The 23,408-nt window shown below is 40.7% G+C and overlaps 1 protein-coding gene across 7 annotated transcripts in view; it reads left to right on the plus strand.

Moving 5' to 3' along the window:
* LOC139371143 (transcription factor EB-like) overlaps positions 1 to 23,408 on the plus strand; it is a 79,745-nt gene that overhangs the window by 28,528 nt on the left and 27,809 nt on the right. For 4 of the 7 annotated variants that reach the window (XM_071111236.1, XM_071111238.1, XM_071111239.1 and 1 more), the window contains exons 2-3: positions 8,489 to 8,582; positions 22,924 to 23,028. In XM_071111236.1, coding sequence (XP_070967337.1) covers positions 22,999 to 23,028 — 30 coding nt within the window. In that variant the 5' untranslated portion in view covers positions 8,489 to 8,582; positions 22,924 to 22,998. Of the gene's footprint in view, positions 1 to 8,488; positions 8,583 to 11,567; positions 11,845 to 22,923; positions 23,029 to 23,408 lie in introns of those variants that run through there. The other 3 variants (XM_071111235.1, XM_071111234.1, XM_071111233.1) reach the window with 3 other exon arrangements.

Here is a 23,408-nt window from a genome sequence, read left to right on the forward strand (position 1 = left end):
ACAGTGTTGTTGGTTCTGATTGGTTATATATTTAGTAAATGCTGTTCAGTGACAAAATGATCTCATCAGGGTACGAGAGACAGCCAGATGTTCAGGATTTTCTTATCCTTACTACTGTACCTAGCAACTGTCCCATTCACCTTCTTATCACTTTGATTATCACTTACTGTGGTATCACCATGGTTATCTGTATGAGTAACAGCTGCAACCCAGGAGGAGTTAGCTGAAACCCACTAGTTGGTCCTGCCCATCATGTGGGAAACACGGGCCATGTTCAAGAGAATCAAAAATCTGATTTATTCTGGGTCAACTGGGACTGACTGATCTACAAAATAGTTATTTGTGATGCAAGGTTTTTAATGTCACTTGCACAGTGAAATGCCTTTTGTACATCAGTGAATCACGGCTTGCTGGCAGTGCCGTCTGCAATGTTGAACAAGCCCACTGCCTTCCACAACAGCACTGAGGGGAGGAATTGGGTTTTTGTTTTGTCTTGATTTGTTTTGTCTGGTCGTTCCTTTGAGTGATCACATGACTTGAGGTTCTTGTAAACATGAACCCTGTGACCCAGGCAATCACAGGGTCGCTCTGTGTGTGTGAGTCAGTTGTTATGCAACCTCGTTTCTGGTAAAGGGAACCTCACACTTCCTGTAAAATCACTACTACATGAAGAAGGAGCTTTTCTCCTCTGTAGAGACTCTGAGGGGTTCAGCCTATCAGGGAGGTTGGTACAAAGATCTTTAGTGGTTCACCCTATCAGACGTGTCTGAACAGGATCGGTACAGAGACTCCGCTACACAGCCAACTGGAGGGGCCAGAAAAAAGACCCTCAGGGACACAGACTATGAGACCTTGGCGTGGTACAGCATAGTGGAGAGGTGTGGCTGGGGAGTGAACTGAGTCACTTCTCTGGGGTCAGGCTGTCGAGACACTGTCTTCCATCTCTCATCTGTGTGTCAACACCAGACCTGAATCGGGAAACAGGATAGGATCTCGTAAAGGGGCAAAATGGGAATGGGAAGTAGGTAGAAGCTGCCCTTAGCGACTGATACAGGGTCAGATGTTATTTAATTAATCCCTCTAATGATTTAGGATTGTGAGTAGGGTAATCTGGTCAAATACTACCTAGAGTGCAGATTTGCACCAGCAGAGGGGGCTAAACTATTTTCTGAACAGACTGGAGAGAAACTCTTACCTGTGTACAGGTAGAATGTGTGGTTGTGGTGGGAGTGAGGGAGGGGGGTTAAAGGACACAGACTGAGTGAACACAGTGCACAGTTCCTGAATGTACAATCCACATATCACTTATTTTTTTAGTAAGCTATCATTCAATCAGTATCAACCTGTTTGGACCAACTTTTCCTTAAAATAATCACAAGGACGGACATGTTTAAAAAAAGTTATCATTGTTGTCATGGTATGGGAAATCTGTGATTCAGTTTGTTGTGGTTGTTCACCTAAATGGTTTGTGCAACGTTTGATTCTGCCTCTGTACTGATGCCTTTGTCTCAGCAATGTCATTCCTTAGGCTGGTAGCTGATGGAAAATGCCCTCATTCATTTCCAGTCCGTCATTGTTAATAGCAGAGGGAGTTGTTGCTCACATGATTGAACAGCATTCTGTCATGTAACAGACAACATTATGGTCTGCTACCATTCTGTTGAAGATACCAAGCACTATAAACATGTCATACCTGTGTGTGTTATCAGAGAGCCTTATCGCTCGGAGAGCCTTATCACTGTGGAAGTGTGTGTGTGGACACTGTGGAAGTGTGTGTGTGTGTGTCAGTGGAGTTTGTGCGATTCAACGGCGTCACGCCCCTTCTCTCAATCAGAAACGTAACTGCCCCCTCTTTCTTGGCATTTGTGTCTGTGTTTTTGTGTGCGTTTCAGCCATACTCACAGCTCACAGGGAAGGGGAATGGATTTCCCAGCTTGGGGGCAGAGTTCTGTGGGAGTTCTGTGTGTGTGTGTTTGACAGGGGGCATCTGCTGCGGGGTTCCGGACACTGAGTCCCCTTTGTTCCTCCCACGGACAGCGATATTCTGGACACCCTGGCATTCATTTATGAGGAGGAGGAGGAGGAAACGCAGTTGGTTTGGGGAGGAAGGGGCAGTGACTAACCCTGTCCCTGTGACTCTTTGAGTGGAGAGGCGCGGTGTCACGAGCAGAGACCAGGGAGAGACTGTATAAGAGCTCAACCCAGCTAGCAGAGTACTCTCTCTGAGTGTCTGTATGAACGGTGTGTAGTGGTAGAGGTGTCTGGAATACAGTAACAGACAGTATGTTGATCTGACGATTGTTGAATTGTCCTTCTCCCTGGTAAGGATGTAGGATCATCCGTGTCGTGATCTTTCCCCCCTTCTGCCTCTGTTTCCATCTGGCTGTGGGATTGTCTCTCTTTGGATATAATAGGATACAATATGACTGGACTCTGGAATTTCCTTATGTGTTGGGTTGTGCTACTGACCGTATCAGCAGTTTGTGACTGGACAGTAAGCAAGAAATTAGATATAATTTGTGACTGGACTGTAAGCAAGGAATGAGATATAATTTGTCCCTGGGCAAATAGGTTGTTTGAATACATGCTTTGTGTGGTGGGTTGGTGAGTAGACTGGCTTCATTGAGTCACAGATATATCCTTGTATAATGGATAACTTGCCATGGAGAATGGAACAGTCATGTTTATATAAGATTGGAGGGAAATCTCAGTTATGTACATCCGAACTGCTACTGTAACTGTTACTGTAACTAGCTGTTACTGTTACTGCTCCTGTTACTGCTACTGCTACTGCAACTGTTACTGTAACTGCTACTGTTACTGTAACTAGTTGTTACTACTACTGTAACTGCTACTGCAACTGTTACTGTAACTGCAACTGTTACTGTTACTGCAACTGTTACTGTTACTGCTATTGATACTGCAACTGTTACTGCTACTGTAGCTGTTACTGCTACTGTAACTGCTACTGTTACTGCTACTGTAACTGCTGCTGCTACTGTAACTGCTACTGCTACTGTAACTGCTACTGTTACTGTTACTGCTAATGTTACTGCAACTTCTACTGTTACTGTAACTGCTACTTCTACTGTAACTGTTACTGTTACTGCTACTGTAACTGCTACTGTAACTGCTACTGTTACTGCAACTGCTACTGTTACTGTAACTGCTACTGTTACTGTAACTGCAACTGTTACTGTTACTGCTAGTGTTACTGTAACTGCTACTGTTACTGCAACTGCTACTGTTACTGCTACTGTTACTGCTACTGTAACTGCTACTGTTACTGCTACTGTAACTGCTACTGTAACTGCCTCTGTAACTGTTACTGCTACTGCAACTGCAACTTTTACTGTTACTGCAACTGCTACTGCTACTGTAACTGCTACTGCTACTGTAACTGTTACTGCTACTGCAACTGCAACTTCAACTTCTACTGCTACTGCAACTGATACTGCTACTGTTACTGTTACTGCAACTGCTAATGTTACTGCTAGTGTTACTGCTAGTGTTACTGCTACTGTAACTGCTACTGTAACTAACTGTTACTGTTACTTCTACTGTTACTGCACCTGTTACTGTTACTTCTACTGTTACTGCACCTGCTACTGTTACTGTTACTGCTACTGCTACTGTTACTGCTACTGTAACTGTTACTGCTACTGTAACTGTTACTGCAACTGCTACTGTAACTGTTACTGTAACTGATACTGCAACTGTTACTGATACTGTTACTGTTACTGCAACTGTTACTGCAACTGTTACTGATACTGTTACTGTTACTGTAACTGCTACTGTTACTGATACTGCTACTGTTACTGCTACTGTTACTGATACTGCAACTGTTACTGTTACTGCAACTGTTACTGATACTGTTACTGATACTGTTACTGTAACTGTTACTGCTACTGGTACTGCTACTGGTACTGCTACTGTAACTGCTAATGCTACTGTAACTGCTACTGTAACTATTACTGCTACTGCAACTGTAACTGCTACTGTTACTGTAACTGCTACTGTAACTATTACTGTTACTGCTACTGTTACTGCTACTGTTATTGCAACTGTTACTTTTACTGCTACTGCAACTGCTACTGTAACTGCTACTGTTACTGTAACTGTTACTGCTACTGCTGCTGCTACTGTTACTGCAACTGCTACTGTTACTGTTACTGCTACTGTAACTGCAACGAACTGTTACTGTAACTTACTGTTACTTCTACTGTTACTGCACCTGCTACTGTTACTGCTACTGTAACTGTAACTGTTACTGCTACTGTTACTGCAACTGCAACTGCTACTGTTATTGTTACTGTAACTTCTACTGCAACTGTTACTGCTACTGCTACTGTTACTGATACTGCAACTGTTACTGCAACTGTAACTGTTACTGTAACTGATACTGTAACTGTTACTGTTACTGCTACTGCTACTGTTACTGATACTGCAACGGATACTGCAACTGTTACTGATACTGATACTGCTACTGTTACTGCTACTGTTACTGCTACTGTTACTGATACTGCAACTGATACTGTAACTGCTACTGCTACTGTTACAGCTACTGTTACTGTTACTGCTACTGTTACTGTAACTGCTATTGTTACTGCTACTGCTACTGTTACTGCTACTGTTACTGTTACTGCTACTGCAACTGTTACTGTAACTATTACTGCTACTGTTACTGCTACTGTTACTGCTACTGTTACTGCTACTGCTACTGCTACTGTTATTGCAGCTGTTACTTTTACTGCTACTGCTACTGTTACTGCAACTGCTACTGTTACTGCTAATGTTACTGCTACTGTAACCTCTACTGTAACTAACTGTTACTGTAACTAACTGTTAATGTTACTGTGACTGCTACTGTTGCTGCTACTGTAACTATTACTGCTACGGTTACTGCTACTGTTACTGCTACTGTTACTGCTACTGTCACTGCTACTGTTACTGCTACTGCTACTTCTATTGCTACTGTTACTGCTACTGCAATTGTTACTGCTACTGCTACGGTTACTTCTATTGCTACTGCTACTGTTACTGATACTGCAACTGTTACTGCTACTGCTACTGCTACTGTTACTATTACTGATACTGTAACTGTTACTGTAACTGATACTGCAACTGATACTGCAACTGTTACTGCAACTGTTAGTGTTACTGCAACTGTTACTGCAACTGTTTCTGTTACTGTTACTGATACTGCTGCTGTTGCTGTTACTGATACTGTTACTGCTACTGTAACTGTTACTGCTACTGCTACTGGTACTGCAACTGTTACTGCAACTGTTTCCGTTACTGATACTGCGACTGTTACTGTTACTGATACTGTTACTGATTCTGCTACTGTTACTGCTACTGTTACTGCTACTGTTACTGATACTGCAACTGATACTGTAACTGCTACTGCTACTGTTACAGCTACTGTTACTGTAACTGCTACTGCTACTGTTACTGTTACTGCTGCTGTTGCTGTTACTGTTACTGCTACTGCTACTTCTATTGCTACTGCTACTGTTACTGCTACTGTTATTGCAGCTGTTACTTTTACTGCTACTGCAACTGCTACTGTAACTGCAACTGCTACTGTTACTTTAACTGTTACTGCTACTGCTACTGTTACTGCAACTGCTACTGTTACTGCTAATGTTACTGCTACTGTAACTTCTACTGTAACTAACTGTTACTGTAACTGTTACTGTAACTGTTACTGCTACTGTTGCTGCTACTGTAACTGTTACTGCTACGGTTACTGCTACTGTTACTGCTACTGTTACTGTAACTTCTACTGTAACTGCAACTGCAACTGTTACTGCTACTGCTACGGTTACTTCTATTGCTACTGCTACTGTTACTGCTACTGTTACTGCTACTGTTACTGATACTGCAACTGTTACTGCTACTGCTACTGCTACTGTTACTATTACTGATACTGTAATTGTTACTGTAACTGTTACTGTAACTGTTACTGTAACTGTTACTGATACTGTTACTGCAACTGTTACTGCAACTGCTACTGCTACTGTTACTATTACTGATACTGCTACTGTTACTGTAACTTTAACTGTTACTGTAACTGTTACTGTAACTGTTACTGTAACTGTTACTGTAACTGTTACTGTAACTGTTACTGCAACTGATACTGCAACTGCTACTATTACTGTTACTATTACTGATACTGTAACTGTAACTGTTACTGATACTGTTACTGATACTGAAACTGTTACTGCAACTGTTACTGCAACTGTTTCCGTTACTGTTACTGCTACTGTTACTGCGACTGCTACTGCTACTGTTACTGTTACTGCTGCTGTTGCTGTTACTGCTACTGGTACTGCTACTTCTATTGCTACTGCTACTGTTACTGCTGCTGTTACTGCTACTGTTACTTCTATTGCTACTGCTACTGCAACTGCAACTTCTACTGCTACTGTTACTGCTATTGTAACTGTTACTGCTACTGCTACTTCTTTCGTTGTAACAGTCAGTGAAAAAAAATGTATTTCGAAGCTTAATGTTATCTTCTGTAATTTATACTGAAATTGGTAGTGTCCACTGGCTACTGATACTGCTCCTATATTAGGGCTATTATGTCTGTCTGTTGTATTTGGAAGTGAAATAGTCATTTCTCAGGTCTGAATCAGTTCCTGATTAGTGGGGCAGGATGAAAACCTGGAGTTCTTTGGACCTGAATGTGAAGAGCCCTTGTTTATGGTTTGTGGTTGATATGGATGTTTCCCTGGCCTAGTGTAACAGGAAGTTGTTGCCTCACTCCTGATCTTAGGAGTTGTGAAATCCAAGGCGATGAGGAAGGGAAACATAGAGTTGTGGTTGATTTGGTGATCTAGCCCTTTTGTCTTTACCTAAGACTGTTTTGAATATGAAAAGGACTGCACCTCTCATTGTAAAGTGTATTTCTCTCTTCGTCTTTTCCACTGACATAAAGATGTGGACAGGTGAAAGCTGCATCCTGGTAACGTACATGCTGAGCTCCTCCTCTTCCTCCCTGTCGAGCATAAGGCCTCAGAAAGCCTCCACCATGCTGGGTGGCCCTCCGCTTGCCCTCTGCTTTCTGATCAGTGCCAATGAAGGAGATGAAGCTACTTTGGGACTTGAGATCTACCCCATTTAAGTAATGTGCTGAGCTCATGGTTTCGGAGGGTAGGCCGGGATATGGGGGGGTATTTTTAGAGTTCTGTTGACTCCAAACTAACAGAACAGGAGATGAAGGGATGAATGTGTTATTAGTGTGTAATTTCTCAGTTTGTCTGCTAGTTCACTGAAATGGATTTCAGAACCTTACATGTTAAGTCATAATATATGAGCAGCTTCATAAATCACAGCCTCCTCAGGTGTATATGCCGTTGTGATTAATGCTTTCGAGAACTATTGCAGCCAAATGGAAACTCCTCATCACATCATGCACATACGCACACACACCCACACAGTCCATTGCATCAATTGTTTTGGAAAGTAATTTCTATTATAAGCTTGAGCATGTCCACCTGTTGCCTCACCATGGCCTATGATGCCAGACCACCTGACTAGAACAGTTCCTTCTACTACTGTACTATCACCATGTACTCCCTTCTACTACTATACTATCACCATGTACTCCTTCTACTACTATACTATCACCATGTACTCCCTTCTACTACTATACTATCACCATGTACTCCCTTCTACTACTGTACTATCACCATGTACTACTGTACTATCACCATGGCCTATGATGCCAGACCACCTGACTAGAACAGTTCCTTCTACTACTGTACTATCACCATGTACTCCCTTCTACTACTATACTATCACCATGTACTCCTTCTACTACTATACTATCACCATGTACTCCTTCTACTACTGTACTATCACCATGTACTACTGTACTATCACCATGTACTACTGTACTATCACCATGTACTACTGTACTTTCACCATGTACTACTGTACTATCACCATGTACTCCCTTCTACTACTATACTATCACCATGGCCTATGATGCCAGACCACCTGACTAGAACAGTTCCTTCTACTACTATACTATCACCATGTACTCCCTTCTACTACTATACTATCACCATGTACTCCTTCTACTACTGTACTATCACCATGTACTCCCTTCTACTACTGTACTATCACCATGTACTCCCTTCTACTACTGTACTATCACCATGTACTCCTTCTACTACTATACTATCACCATGTACTCCCTTCTACTACTATACTATCACCATGCACTCCCTTCTACTACTATACTATCACCATGCACTCCCTTGTACAACTATACTATCACCATGTGCTCCCTTGTACTACTGTACTATCACCATGTGCTCCCTTGTACTACTGTACTATCACCATGTGCTCCCTTGTACTACTGTACTATCACCATGTGCTCCATTGTACTACTGTAGTATCACCAGGTACTACCTTGTACTACCTGAATGTGTATAGCTCTATCTCATTGGTTTCTCTCTCTCTCTGTCTGTAGTTTGCAGCCCACCCTCTCCGGGGTGTCTAGAGATGTAGAGATCAGCGTGAGGAGCACAGCCCCATCTTTCCCAGCAGCACTTTCTCACCAAGAGGTAACATAACATCACTGTATGTTTATACAGTGCCTTGCGAAAGTATTCGGCCCCCTTGAACTTTGCGACCTTTTGCCACATTTCAGGCTTCAAACATAAAGATATAAAACTGTATTTTTTGTGAAGAATCAACAACAAGTGGGACACAATCATGAAGTGGAACGACATTTACTGGATATTTCAAACTTTTTTAACAAATCAAAAACTGAAAAATTGGGCGTGCAAAATTATTCAGCCCCTTTACTTCCAGTGCAGGAAACTCTCTCCAGAAGTTCAGTGAGGATCTCTGAATGATCCAATGTTGACCTAAATGACTAATGATGATAAATACAATCCACCTGTGTGTAATCAAGTCTCCGTATAAATGCACCTCCACTGTGATAGTCTCAGAGGTCCGTTAAAAGCGCAGAGAGCATCATGAAGAACAAGGAACACACCAGGCAGGTCCGAGATACTGTTGTGAAGAAGTTTAAAGCCGGATTTGGATACACAAAGATTTCCCAAGCTTTAAACATCCCAAGGAGCACTGTGCAAGCGATAATATTGAAATGGAAGGAGTATCAGACCACTGCAAATCTACCAAGACCTGGCCGTCCCTCTAAACTTTCAGCTCATACAAGGAGAAGACTGATCAGAGATGCAGCCAAGAGGCCCATGATCACTCTGGATGAACTGCAGAGATCTACAGCTGAGGTGGGAGACTCTGTCCATAGGACAACAATCAGTCGTATATTGCACAAATCTGGCCTTTATGGAAGAATGGCAAGAAGAAAGCCATTTCTTAAAGATATCCATAAAAAGTGTTGTTTAAAGTTTGCCACAAGCCACCTGGGAGACACACCAAACATGTGGAAGAAGGTGCTCTGGTCAGATGAAACCAAAATTGAACTTTTTGGCAACAATGCAAAACGTTATGTTTGGCGTAAAAGCAACACAGCTCATCACCCTGAACACACCATCCCCACTGTCAAACATGGTGGTGGCAGCATCATGGTTTGGGCCTGCTTTTCTTCAGCAGGGACAGGGAAGATGGTTAAAATTGATGGGAAGATGGATGGAGCCAAATACAGGACCATTCTGGAGGAAAACCTGATGGAGTCTGCAAAAGACCTGAGACTGGGACGGAGATTTGTCTTCCAACAAGACAATGATCCAAAACATAAAGCAAAATCTACAATGGAATGGTTCAAAAATAAACATATCCAGGTGTTAGAATTGTCAAGTCAAAGTCCAGACCTGAATCTAATCGAGAATCTGTGGAAAGAACTGAAAACTGCTGTTCACAAATGATCTCCATCCAACCTCACTGAGCTCGAGCTGTTTTGCAAGGAGGAATGGGAAAAAATGTCAGTCTCTCGATGTGCAAAACTGATAGAGACATACCCCAAGCGACTTACAGCTGTAATCGCAGCAAAAGGTGGCGCTACAAAGTATTAACTTAAGGGGGCTGAATAATTTTGCACGCCCAATTTTTCAGTTTTTGATTTGTTAAAAAAGTTTGAAATATCCAAAAAGTGTCGTTCCACTTCATGATTGTGTCCCACTTGTTGTTGATTCTTCACAAAAAAATACAGTTTTATATCTTTATGTTTGAAGCCTGAAATGTGGCAAAAGGTCGCAAAGTTCAAGGGGGCCGAATACTTTCGCAAGGCACTGTATCTCTGTGTGTTCCTGTGTGTTAGATACTGTATTCAGAGAGAAGGGGAGAAGCAGGGTGTGCCAGGGCTCATTTAAAAAAGGATTGCTATGTGAATGTGACTTCCCTGGTTAAATCATGGTTAAAAAAGAGAAGGTGAGAGATTGAGATATTCCTGGTCAGGTGGTATGACGTGCTAGTGATCAGTCTTTAAGGAACTGGTGCCTGGGGTCACCTGGATTCACCTGCTCCTGACTCCTAACCTTTCTCTGTCCCTGTAGAGAAGCAGGGAAACCCCCCAACTCTCTGTTCCCTCTCGGGAGTCTCTGTGGTTGAGTCTTCTCAAACCACCTCTCCTCTCACAGAGTGGATACAGGCCGGCTCTGTCTGTGATCTCAGACGACGGTCGGTGTGTGCTTTGTGTGTTTAAAGTGTATTAGGTGTATCTGCTTTGAGGGTGAGCAGCAACTGTATACCATACACTGTCTCTCACAGTAAAGGAGGGAACCACAGAGGAAGTGGTGAGATGTGTGTGTTTCTCACTACCTACAGCGGTGTCTTGTATTGGATGACACTGCATCTGATGTAACCAAAATAAGATTCAGTAAAATGTCCCTATCATTTCCCATCAGACACCAGCCAAAGTTTCAGACTGAGAAATAATGGTTTTCAAATACCTGCGAATCAGATACAGTCGCTATTCAATTATACTGAATATCTATTTCTTGTTTTATCTACAGTACATCAAAACAGACCCTGGATCAGAAAAGTCAGTGGCAATACAGGAGCAGGGTTATGGTGTGTGTGTCTTTGGGGAAGTGTTGGGGGTCTGTGGGTTTCTCGTTTAGAAGTTTAAGGTTAAGTTGTGTGTGTATAGTCAGAATCACGGTTAGGGTGTGTATCCATGGTCGTCGGATGCAGCTGTTTGTGTGCGTGAGACCAAACGGGAAGGAACAGGGGACTCACACTGTCACCATAGCAACTCTGACACATGACACCCCACCCTGACACCCCACTCGTCTGAGGTGTGTAGGTCTGCCGGTAACGGCTGTGTACCGGCTGTATGTTGGCATGCCACGGACACATTAGCGGAAGGTCTGTGTTCTGTGACAAGTGTTCCACACGGGCCCACGCACGAGACACAACACACAAGGGGACGGGCACAGGTACCAAATCTGACAGACCTCTCACCCACTCCTTCCTACTACCACATATACACGCACGCATACACACACACACACACACACACACACATGCACACATGCGCACACACACACAGGGCTCAGGGGAACAGGGTGTTCTTCAAAAGGGGAACAGAGAGTGAGGAGTTATTTTGGGCTTTAGGTCGGGCCGACAGACATTTCACAGCGGAAAGGTGTGTGTGTGTGTGTGTGTGTGTGTGTGTGTACAGGCTTGTGTTTGTGGTAGTGAGAAGAGGGGTAGAAGTCTGTATGATTTTAAACCTGTGCCCGTCCCTTACTGGACAATCCTGGAACCCCCTTACCCAGGAATGACCAGTCTGTACTGATTGATTGGAACCTGGCTGAGATGAGCAGGAGGGCTGATTACACTCCAGTAAGATTACTACACTGTGTACTGGACACACTCGACATAATGCTGAGGGAGGTAAACATGCAGGATTTCATTCATACTTCTTCTGTTTGCTTGTGTTATTCATACAAATATCTTACACAGTATTTGTGAGCATTGAATGGATATGAAAGGAGGATGGGAGCGGAAAGAGTTGTCATTGATCTTAACCCGTTGTGATAACATGCACGAAGATAAGTTTGTTGTTGTCACTTTGTCACATCATGAATTGGCACCCGGACAGCCTATCATATCATGGTTTCCTTTATATGTTGAAATATAAACAGGTGTCTGTGTGCATCTATATCATCTTTCTATTCATGACGGTATTAAACTTCCATGAAAACTGTTGTACCAATGTCAAACTGTGTGTGTGTGGTTGTGGCTCTCAATGTGTGTCCTTCTATTGTCTATATTCATGTGGGTAACTCCAGGTGTGTGTGTCCTTCTATCCTCCCATTCCTCCTCCTGCAGCGTTGCTGTGCCCCTGCCATGGAAATAGACAGCTGCCTTTTTATTCTCTGGCACAGATGACCCACAATCCAGTTATAAACACACCCCTTATTTAGCTCTGCCCTGGGCAGAGACTGTAATAAGGAGTGTGGGTGTGTGGGTGTGGGTGGGTGTGCAGCCCTGATTTAGCTGCTGTGGGATGGCCGTTATAAGGAGCTAGCGGCAATGGCACCACCACAACTATAAATACACTCACACACATTAACAACCTGAGCTGATGTTCCAGCTTCTGTTCTCTCTGTCTGTCTGTGTGTCCGTGTGTGTGTTCGTATGTGTGTGTGTGTGTCCGTGTGTGTGTCCGTGTTTGTGTCTGTGTGTGTGTCTGTGTGTGTGTCTGTGTGTGTGTGTGTCTGTGTGTGTACATCTCTGCACATGTACAATGTATGTGTAATTCCCAATGCTTGTACAATGTATGCTGTGTGTCTGTGTGCACGTGTATTTCTGTTAGTACGTAAGTATCTGCATGAATATCAGCGAGTAAACGTGTTCGTGTTTGATTCATCTGTAGTGTAGTTCAGTTCTAATCACTGACCCTGCCCCCCTCCCACTCTCTAATGAGAGAGAGCTTTGAAACCAAGCCACTGTGACATCACAGCACCCGGCACACAATGGCTGCTTTTTGCACACTACGCGTCACAGATGCCTGAAGAACTGAGTGTATGCCAGGCAACTGGAGGGCCATGTGGGAGAACCCACTGCCGGGTAGCGGTTTGTCAGTAAGTGAGATGTGGAAGGAAGTGAAACCATGTGTGTCAGCAACAGGAGAGGGGAAGTAGAGAGGTACCCATGTACAGTATATTAATCTATGTATTACGTATCATTGCCACCATGCAAAGCTACATGTACAGTGCATTCAGAAAGTATTCAGACCCCTTGACTTTTTCCACATTTTGTTATGTTACAGCATTACTCAAATGGATTAAATAGTTTTTTGCTCCCTCATCAATCTACACACAATACTCCATAATTACAAAGCAAAAACAGGTTTTTTGTTTGTTTGTGCAAATGTATAAAAAAAAAATTATAAAATGAGAATTTTGAGAGTCTTTGGGTGCCTTTTGGCAAACTCCAGGAGAGCTGTCCTGTGCCTTTTACTGAGGAGTGGCTTCCATCTGGCCACTTTCATCAAGGCCTGATTGGTGGAGTCCTGCAGAGATGGTTGTCGTTCTGGAAGGTTCTCCCATCTCCACAGAGGAGCTCTATCAGAGTGACCATCATATTCTTGGTCACCTCTCTGACCAAGGCCCTTCACCCCGATTGCTCAGTTTGGCCGGGCGGCCAGCTCTAGGAAGAGTCTTGGAGGTTCCAAACTTCTTCCATTTTAAGAATGAGGAAGGCCACTGTGTTCTTGGGGACCTTCAATGCTGCAGAATTGTTTTGGTACCCTTCCCCAGATCTGTGCCTCTACACAATCCTGTCTCGGGGGCTCTACGGACAATTCCTTTGACCTCATGTCATGGTTTTAGCTCTGACATGCACTGTTAACTGTGGGACCTTATATAGACAGTTGTGCCTTTCCAAATTATGTAAAATCAATTGAATTTACCACAGGTGGACTCCAATCAAGTTGTAGAAACATCTCAAGTATGATCAATGGAAACAGGATGCACCTGAGCTCAATTCCAAGTCTCATAGCAAAGTGTCTGAATACTTATGTAAATAAGTTATTATGGGGTATTTTGTGTAGATTTCTGAGATGTTATATATTTCATCTATTTTAGAATCAGACTGTAACATAGCAAAATGTGTAAAAAGTCAAGGGGTCTGAATACTTTCAGAATGCACTGTAACTGCCAAAATAAAGTAAACACCAACATAAAGTGTCTTAATAGGGTGTTGGCCTACCATGAGCAGCCACAACAGATTCACTGTGCCTTCATATAGATTCTACAAGTGTCTCTGGAACTCTATTGGAGGGATGTGACGCCATTCTTCCATGAGAAATTCCAGTTGGTGTTTTGTTGATGGTTGTGGAAAACTCTGTCTCCAGAATCTCCCATAACTGTTCAATTGGGTTGATCTGGTGACTGAGACACACACACCATTTAAACCCCCTATGCATCTTTGAGGCCCCTCTTTCAAAGTCACTGAGATCTCTTCTTCTAGCCATGTTAGACAAAATAATGACAAACTGGGCATTTTATACAGCACCCTTAGCATGATGAAATGTTAATTGCTTAATTAACTCTGGAACCACACCTGTGTGGAAGCACCTGCTTTCAATATACTTTCTATCCCTCATTTACTTTGTCATCACGGTGAGCGTGAACAGAGTGTGTATGAGAGTGAGAGAATGCACTGGCAGCACTGAGCATTGAATGAGGTGGTGTCCTGTAGGGTAGCTCAACCAGATAGAAGTTTTGCCATTTTCGCATAATATTTCCAATCGTTTACCTTGGGGTAGGAGTAAAAAGTATATTTGGAACTGAACATGATTAACTATGTTGAGAGTGTTCGCATGCATTAGCATTAAGCTAAGCTAAACTTTGCCATATCACACAAAGGTTTGCTTCTGAATGTTTTTTATTTTATTTATTTATTTAACCTATATTTAACCAGGTAGGCTAGTTGAGAACAAGTTCTCATTTGCAACTGTGATCTGGCCAAGATAAAGCATAGCAATTCAGCTAGCATTCTAAGCTAAACCAGCTAGATCACATTGAGACATGCTGGGAGACTAGCATGTTGAACTAAACCAGCTAGATTACAATAAGATGTGCTGAAATCATTGGCATGCTAACATGAAGGGCAAATTCGTCAGGGACTTTGTTTCTATTGTGTTTTTGACTGTACATTTGTTTGTGTGTAACTCTGTGTTGTTTTTGTCACACTGCTTTGCTTTATCTTGGCCAGGTCAGAGTTGTAAATGAGAACTTGTTCTCAACTGGTCTACCTGGTTAAATAAAGGTGAAATAAAATCAATAAAAATGAAGCTCAACTAGATCACCAAGATGTGCAGGAAATATCATCATGCTAAGCTAAACTTAGGAGTGGACTTGTCCCTCTGGCTGGCATTCCTAGGCGAGCTGATTGAGTTTGAAAATGTAATCACCCAATTCGTCAGAGCCTACAAATACAACCAGAGGCATTGTGTCTGTCAGTGTGTAGCTAGTGGTAGTAGTAATAGTGGACATGAGTTTTTCTTGGTCAGGTCCTGTTTCTGATGTAGCGTATTTGCAGAAGTAAAAGTGATCGAATTAGAAGTGCATGTAGTGGTGTAATAGTGTTAATAGTAGCAGTAGTAGTGGTGTAATAGTGTTAATAGTAGTGGTGTAATAGTGTTAATAGCAGTAGTAGTAGTGTAATAGTGTTAATAGCAGCAGTAGTAGTGGTGTAATAGTGTTAATAGTAGCTTTAGTGGTGGTGTAATAGTGTTAATAGTGGTGGTGTAATAGTGTTAATAGTAGTGGTGTAATAGTGTTAATAGTAGTGGTGTAATAGTGTTAATAGCAGGTGTAGTGGTGTAATAGTGTTAATAGCAGCAGTAGTGGTGTAATAGTGTTAATAGTAGTGGTGTAATAGTGTTAATAGTAGTGGTGTAATAGCATTAATAGCAGTAGTAGTGGTGTAATAGTGTTAATAGTAGTGGTGTAATAGTGTTAATAGTAGTGGTGTAATAGTGTTAATAGCAGTAGTAATGGTGTAATAGTGTTACTAGTAGTGGTGTAATAGTGTTAATAGTAGTAGTGTAATAGTGTTAATAGTAGTAGTAGTGGCGTAATAGTGTTAATAGTAGTGGTGTAATAGTGTTAATAGTAGTGGTAGTGGTGGTGTAATAGTGTTAATAGTGGCAGTAGTAGTGGTGTAATAGTGTTAATAGTAGCAGTAGTAGTGTTGTAATAGTGTTAATAGTAGTAGTAGTAGTGGTGTAATAGTGTTAATAGTGGCAGTAGTAGTGGTGTAATAGTGTTAATAGTATCAGTAGTAGTGTTGTAATAGTGTTAATAGTAGTAGTAGTAGTAGTAGTAGTGGTGTAATAGTGTTAATAGTAGCAGTAGTAGTGGTGTAATAGTGTTAATAGTAGTAGTAGTAGTAGTAGTGGTGTAATAGTGGTAATAGTAGTGGTAGTGGTGTAATAGTGTTAATAGCAGCAGTAGTGGTGTAATAGTGTTAATAGTAGTGGTGTATTAGTGTTAATAGTAGTAGTGTAATAGTGTTAATAGTAGTAGATGTAGTGGTGTAATAGTGTTAATAGTGGCAGTAGTGGTGGTGTAATAGTGTTAATAGTGGCAGTAGTGGTGGTGTAATAGTGTTAATAGTAGTAGTGGTGTAATAGTGTTAATAGTAGCAGTAGTAGTGGTGTAATAGTGTTAATAGTAGTGGTGTAATAGTGTTAATAGTAGCAGCAGTAGTGGTGTAATAGTGTTAATAGTAGTTTTGTATTAGTGTTAATAGTAGCAGTAGTAGTGGTGTATTAGTGTTAATAGTAGCAGTAGTAGTGGTGTAATAGTGTTAATAATAGTAGTAGTAGTAGTAGTGGTGTAATAGTGTTAATAGTAGTGGTGTAATAGTGTTAATAGTAGCAGTAGTAGTGGTGTATTAGTGTTAATAGTAGCAGTAGTAGTGGTGTAATAGTGTTAATCGTAGCAGTAGTAGTGGTGTATTAGTGTTAATAGCAGTAGTAGTAGTGGTGTAATAGTGTTAATAGCAGTAGTAGTAGTGGTGTAATAGTGTTAATAGCAGTAGTAGTAGTGGTGTAATAGTGTTAATAGTAGTAGTAGTAGTGGTGTATTAGTGTTAATAGTATCAGTAGTGGTGAAACAGTGTTAATAGTAGTGGTGTATTAGTGTTAATAGTAGTGGTGTACTAGTGTTAATAGTAGCAGTAGTGGTGTAATAGTGTTAATAGTAGCAGTAGTAGTGGTGTAATAGTGTTAATAGTAGTGGTGTAATAGTGTTAATAGTAGCAGTAGTGGTGTAATAGTGTTAATAGCAGTGGTAGTGGTGGTTTAATAGTGTTAATAGCAGTAGTAGTGGTGTAATAGTGTTAATAGTAGCATTAGTAGTGGTGTAATAGTGTTAATAGTAGTGGTGTAATAGTTTTAATAGTAGCAGTAGTGGTGTAATAATGTTAATAGTAGCAGTAGAAGTGGTGTAATAGTGTTAATAGCAGTAGTAGTGGTGTAATAGTGTTAATAGTAGTGGTGTAATAGTGTTAATAGTAGCAGTAGTGGTGTAATAGTGTTAATAGCAGTAGTAGTGGTGTAATAGTGTTAATAGTAGCATTAGTAGTGGTGTAATAGTGTTAATAGTAGTGGTGTAATAGTTTTAATAGTAGCAGTAGTGGTGTAATAATGTTAATAGTAGTAGTAGTAGTAGTGGTGTAATAATGTTAATAGTAGCAGTAGTGGTGTAATAGTTGTTAATAGTAGTGGTGTGATAGTGTTAATAGTAGCAGTAGTGGTGTAATAGTGTTAATAGTAGTGGTGTAATAGTGTTAATAGTAGCAGTAGTGGTGTAATAGTTGTTAATAGTAGTGATGTAATAGTGTTAATAGTAGCAGTATTGGTGTAATAGTGTTAATAGTAATGGTGTAATAGTAGTGGTGTAATAGTGTTAATAGTAGCAGTAGTGGTGTAATAGTGTTAATAGTAGCAGTAGTGGCGTAATAGTGTTAATAGTAGTGATGTAATAGTGTTAATAGCAGTGGTGTAATAGTGTTAATAACAGTAGTAGTGGTGTAATAATGTTAATAGTAGCAGTAGTAGTGGTGTAATAGTGTTAATAGCAGTAGTAGTGGTGTAATAGTGTTAATAGTAGCAGTAGTGGTGTAATAGTGTTAATAGTAGCAGTAGTGGTGTAATAGTGTTAATAGTAGCAGTAGTGGTGTAATAGTGTTAATAGCAGTAGTAGTGGTGTAATAGTGTTAATAGTAGTGGTGTATTAGTGTTAATAGTAGTAGTGTAATAGTGTTAATAGTAGTAGTAGTAGTGGTGTAATAGTGTCAATAGTAGTGGTGTAATAGTGTTAATAGTAGTAGATGTAGTGGTGTAATAGTGTTAATAGTGGCAGTAGTGGTGGTGTAATAGTGTTAATAGTGGCAGTAGTGGTGGTGTAATAGTGTTAATAGTAGTAGTAGTAGTAGTAGTGGTGTAATAGTGTTAATAGTAGCAGTAGTAGTGGTGTAATAGTGTTAATAGTAGTAGTAGTAGTGGTGTAATAGTGTTAATAGTAGTGGTGTAATAGTGTTAATAGTAGTGGTAGTGGTGTAATAGTGTTAATAGTAGCAGCAGTAGTGGTGTAATAGTGTTAATAGTAGTTTTGTATTAGTGTTAATAGTAGCAGTAGTAGTGGTGTATTAGTGTTAGTAGTAGTAGTAGTAGTAGTGGTGTAATAGTGTTAATAGTAGTGGTGTAATAGTGTTAATAGTAGTGGTGTAATAGTGTTAATAGTAGCAGCAGTAGTGGTGTAATAGTGTTGATAGTGTGGTGTATTAGTGTTAATAGTAGTAGTGGTGTATTAGTGTTAATAGTAGCAGTAGTAGTGGTGTAATAGTGTTAATAGTAGCAGTAGTAGTGGTGTATTAGTGTTAATAGCAGTAGTAGTAGTGGTGTAATAGTGTTAATAGCAGTAGTAGTAGTGGTGTAATAGTGTTAATAGCAGTAGTAGTAGTGGTGTAATAGTGTTAATAGTAGTAGTAGTAGTGGTGTATTAGTGTTAATAGTATCAGTAGTGGTGTAACAGTGTTAATAGTAGTGGTGTATTAGTGTTAATAGTAGTGGTGTACTAGTTTTAATAGTAGCAGTAGTGGTGTAATAGTGTTAATAGTAGCAGTAGTAGTGGTGTAATAGTGTTAATAGTAGTGGTGTAATAGTGTTAATAGTAGCAGTAGTGGTGTAATAGTGTTAATAGCAGTGGTAGTGGTGGTTTAATAGTGTTAATAGCAGTAGTAGTGGTGTAATAGTGTTAATAGTAGCATTAGTAGTGGTGTAATAGTGTTAATAGTAGTGGTGTAATAGTGTTAATAGTAGCAGTAGTGGTGTAATAATGTTAATAGTAGCAGTAGTAGTGGTGTAATAGTGTTAATAGCAGTAGTAGTGGTGTAATAGTGTTAATAGTAATGGTGTAATAGTAGTGGTGTAATAGTGTTAATAGTAGCAGTAGTGGTGTAATAGTGTTAATAGTAGCAGTAGTGGTGTAATAGTGTTAATAGTAGTGGTGTAATAGTGTTAATAGTAGTAGTAGTAGTAGTGGTGTAATAATGTTAATAGTAGCAGTAGTGGTGTAATAGTTGTTAATAGTAGTGGTGTGATAGTGTTAATAGTAGCAGTAGTGGTGTAATAGTGTTAATAGTAGTGGTGTAATAGTGTTAATAGTAGCAGTAGTGGTGTAATAGTTGTTAATAGTAGTGGTGTAATAGTGTTAATAGTAGCAGTAGTGGTGTAATAGTAGTGTTGTAATAGTGTTAATAGTATCAGTAGTGGTGTAATAGTGTTAATAGTAGCAGTAGTGGCGTAATAGTGTTAATAGCAGTGGTGTAATAGTGTTAATAGCAGTAGTAGTGGTGTAATAGTGTTAATAGCAGTAGTAGTGGTGTAATAGTGTTAATAGTAGCAGTAGTGGTGTAATAGTGTTAATAGCAGTGGTAGTGGTGGTTTAATAGTGTTAATAGCAGTAGTAGTGGTGTAATAGTGTTAATAGCAGTGGTAGTGGTGGTTTAATAGTGTTAATAGAAGTAGTAGTGGTGTAATAGTGTTAATAGCAGTAGTAGTGGTGTAATAGTGTTAATAGTAGCAGTAGTGGTGTAATAGTGTTAATAGTAGCAGTAGTGGTGTAATAGTGTTAATAGTAGCAGTAGTGGTGTAATAGTGTTAATAGTAGCAGTAGTGGTGTAATAGTGTTAATAGCAGTAGTAGTGGTGTAATAGTGTTAATAGTAATGGTGTAATAGTGTTAATAGTAGCAGTAGTAGTGGTGTAATAGTGTTAATAGCAGTAGTATTAGTGGTGTAATAGTGTTAATAGTAGCAGTAGTAGTGGTGTAATAGTGTTAATAGTAGTAGTAGTGGTGTAATAGTGTTAATAGTTGTAGTAGTAGTGGTGTAATAGTATTAATAGTAGTAGTAGTGGTGTAACAGCGTTAGTAGTAGCAGTAGTGGTGTAATAGTGTTAATAGTAGCAGTAGTGGTGTAATAGTGTTAATAGTAGCAGTAGTAGTGGTGTAATAGTGTTAATAGCAGTAGTATTAGTGGTGTAATAGTGTTAATAGTAGCAGTAGTAGTGGTGTAATAGTGTTAATAGTAGTAGTAGTGGTGTAATAGTGTTAATAGTTGTAGTAGTAGTGGTGTAATAGTATTAATAGTAGTAGTAGTGGTGTAACAGCGTTAGTAGTAGCAGTAGTGGTGTAATAGTGTTAATAGTAGTGGTGTAATAGTGCTAATAGTAGTGGTGTAATAGTGTTAATAGTAGCAGTAGTAGTGGTGTATTAGTGTTAATAGCAGCACTAGTGGTGTAATAGTGTTAATAGTAGGGGTGTATTAGTGTTAATAGTAGTGGTGTAATAGTGTTAATAGTAGCAGTAGTTGTGTAATAGTGTTAATAGTAGCAGTAGTAGTGGTGTAATAGTGTTAATAGTAGCAGTAGTAGTGGTGTAACAGTGTTAATTGCATCAGTAGTGGTGTAATAGTGTTAATAGTAGTGGTGTAATAGTGTTAATAGTAGCAGTAGTGATGTAATAGTGTTAATAGTAGCAGTAATAGTGTTAATAGTAGCAGTAGTAGTGGTGTAATAGTATTAATAGCAGTAGTGATGTAATAGTGTTAATAGTAGCAGTAGTAGTGGTGTAATAGTATTAATAGCAGTAGTAGTGGTGTAATAGTGTTAATAGTAATGGTGTAATAGTGTTAATAGTAGCAGTAGTGATGTAATAGTGTTAATAGTAGCAGTAGTAGTGGTGTAATAGTATTAATAGCAGTAGTGGTGTAATAGTATTAATAGTAGCAGCAGTAGTGGTGTAATAGTAGCAGCAGTAGTGGTAGTTGATGTAGTTGTGGTTTGTGTTTGGCTGGTCCTGGTTAGGTGGTGGTTATCTGTGTGCTGCCATGCTGTAGGAGTGATGGCTCTTGGAGTCAGAACGCTGTGCGTGCGTTTGGACCAGCCAGTATGCACAAAGCGGGCACTGAAATGTACACGGTGGACAACAGGCGACCTCAGTCCTTCTCAATAGGAGCTGCCCTTCTTATTGTACCTCACACACAGTGAGCTTCTCTCTCTCTCTTTCCCTTCTCTCTCTCCATGCCCATGTATGGCCTGTGTATCTGATGAAGGTTGAGATGTCTTCTCTGATTGGTTGATGTCTCTCTGGCATGGCTTCTTATTGTGCATCTGGATGAAACGGTAGAAACATACTCTCAGGCCACGGCTGCACTTTTATTCACATTGACTTACATTTCATTTGTCTGAAAGGAACAGTCCCAGAGAGCAGAATAACAGCAGATCAGGTGTAGTTTTAACACTGCTGAAAGGGGAACTCTGGGGCTCTCCTAAGTTAGAGAAGGGTGGGTTGGAGGTGGAGGAGGAAGGGTGTGGAGGTGGGCGATGGTGAGGGTGTTCCCCCTCGACAAGGCTGCTCACATGACCTCCACACAACAACCGGACCACATGACTTCCACATGACTTCCCCAATGGTAACCATGGGTATGCTCGTAGGGCCAGGGCTTGAGCCTGGAGGGGGTTGGTCTGATGTGCCCACACCTGCCCCCTAGCCCTCCCTTCTCCCCAAACCTCCCCCACCCAGCCTCCACTGCCTCCTAATGCAGTTTTATTCAATCTAAACCACTGAGAGGAAAAGGCATTAAAAGTAGCATGCACTTGAGATTCCTTTTAGTTTCAAACTGTAAATATTATGATGTTTTTGTCTTACCCTGGAGACCAGGTTTCTGTGATTGAATACGGCCCTTACCTACTCTTAAGATGCCTAAAGACCTACTGTATTATCATGCTGAAAGACTGGCTACTGTGCATGTCATACACTGAAGGGACAAGGGAGTTCATCATAGTGGCATTGGTTTCATTAGTCACTTGATTGTGTTTTCACATACTTTAACATTACATGATGTTAACACATAGACAGTACTGATAGTTTGTGACCTGGGATCCAGTTGTCCTCTCGTCCCCCCTGTTCCAAAGCCATGGGGCAGCTGCTAGTTAACAGACATTGAATATATGGCATTGTCTGTGTCTGATATGGAAACATTTAGGGATGTTATTCATTAGATGGTTTATGTACAGACATCATATGACCTGCTAATACAGCTTAAACAGACTGATGCATTGTGGTCTACTGTATTGTACATTAACTTTATATTCCACGTGTCCTGACAGGGGTACAGACAGACCTGGAGGGATGTGGTTGTGGATTATATCCTTGTTGATTACACTAATTGATTAGTTGGTAAGAAATGTGATTTGAATGTCTAGTTTTCCAGGTCTGACTGAGATGATTAGAAGGTAAAAGGACATGGTTGGTGATGTCGGGGACCACAGTGGCAGGACTCATGAGGCCTTACACCTGATGCACCTGTGTGACTTTCTAACATAGTATTCTAACACCACCTTTACTCTCCCTCTTCCCTCAGCTTCCTCACTCTCTCCCTCTTCCCTCAGCTTCCTCACTCTCTCGGGCTGGACTGCAGTGCGTCTGCGTCGGCTCGCCCTCCCCTCCCCCCTCGCCCCCCAGCCATGGCCTCACGAATAGGGCTGCGGCTGCAGGTAAACACATTTTGGACTGATTGATTTATTACATAGTACACTATGTATACAGTAGATGTATTAATTGACTGACTGATGTCTTGACTGACTGATGTATTGACTGATTGATGGATGTATTGACTGACTGACTGATTGATGGATATATTGACTGACTGACTGATTGATGGATATATTGACTGACTGACTGATCTATTGACTGACTGACTGATGTATTGATTGAGTGATTGATGTATTGACTGACTGACTGATTGATGGATGTATTTGACTGACTGACTGACTGATGGATGTATTTGACTGACTGACTGACTGATGGATGTATTTGACTGACTGACTGACTGATGGATGTATTTGACTGACTGACTGACTGATGGATGTATTTG

Source organism: Oncorhynchus clarkii, chromosome 17 (assembly GCF_045791955.1).
Source record: "Oncorhynchus clarkii lewisi isolate Uvic-CL-2024 chromosome 17, UVic_Ocla_1.0, whole genome shotgun sequence".
NCBI classification, from domain to species: domain Eukaryota; kingdom Metazoa; phylum Chordata; class Actinopteri; order Salmoniformes; family Salmonidae; genus Oncorhynchus; species Oncorhynchus clarkii.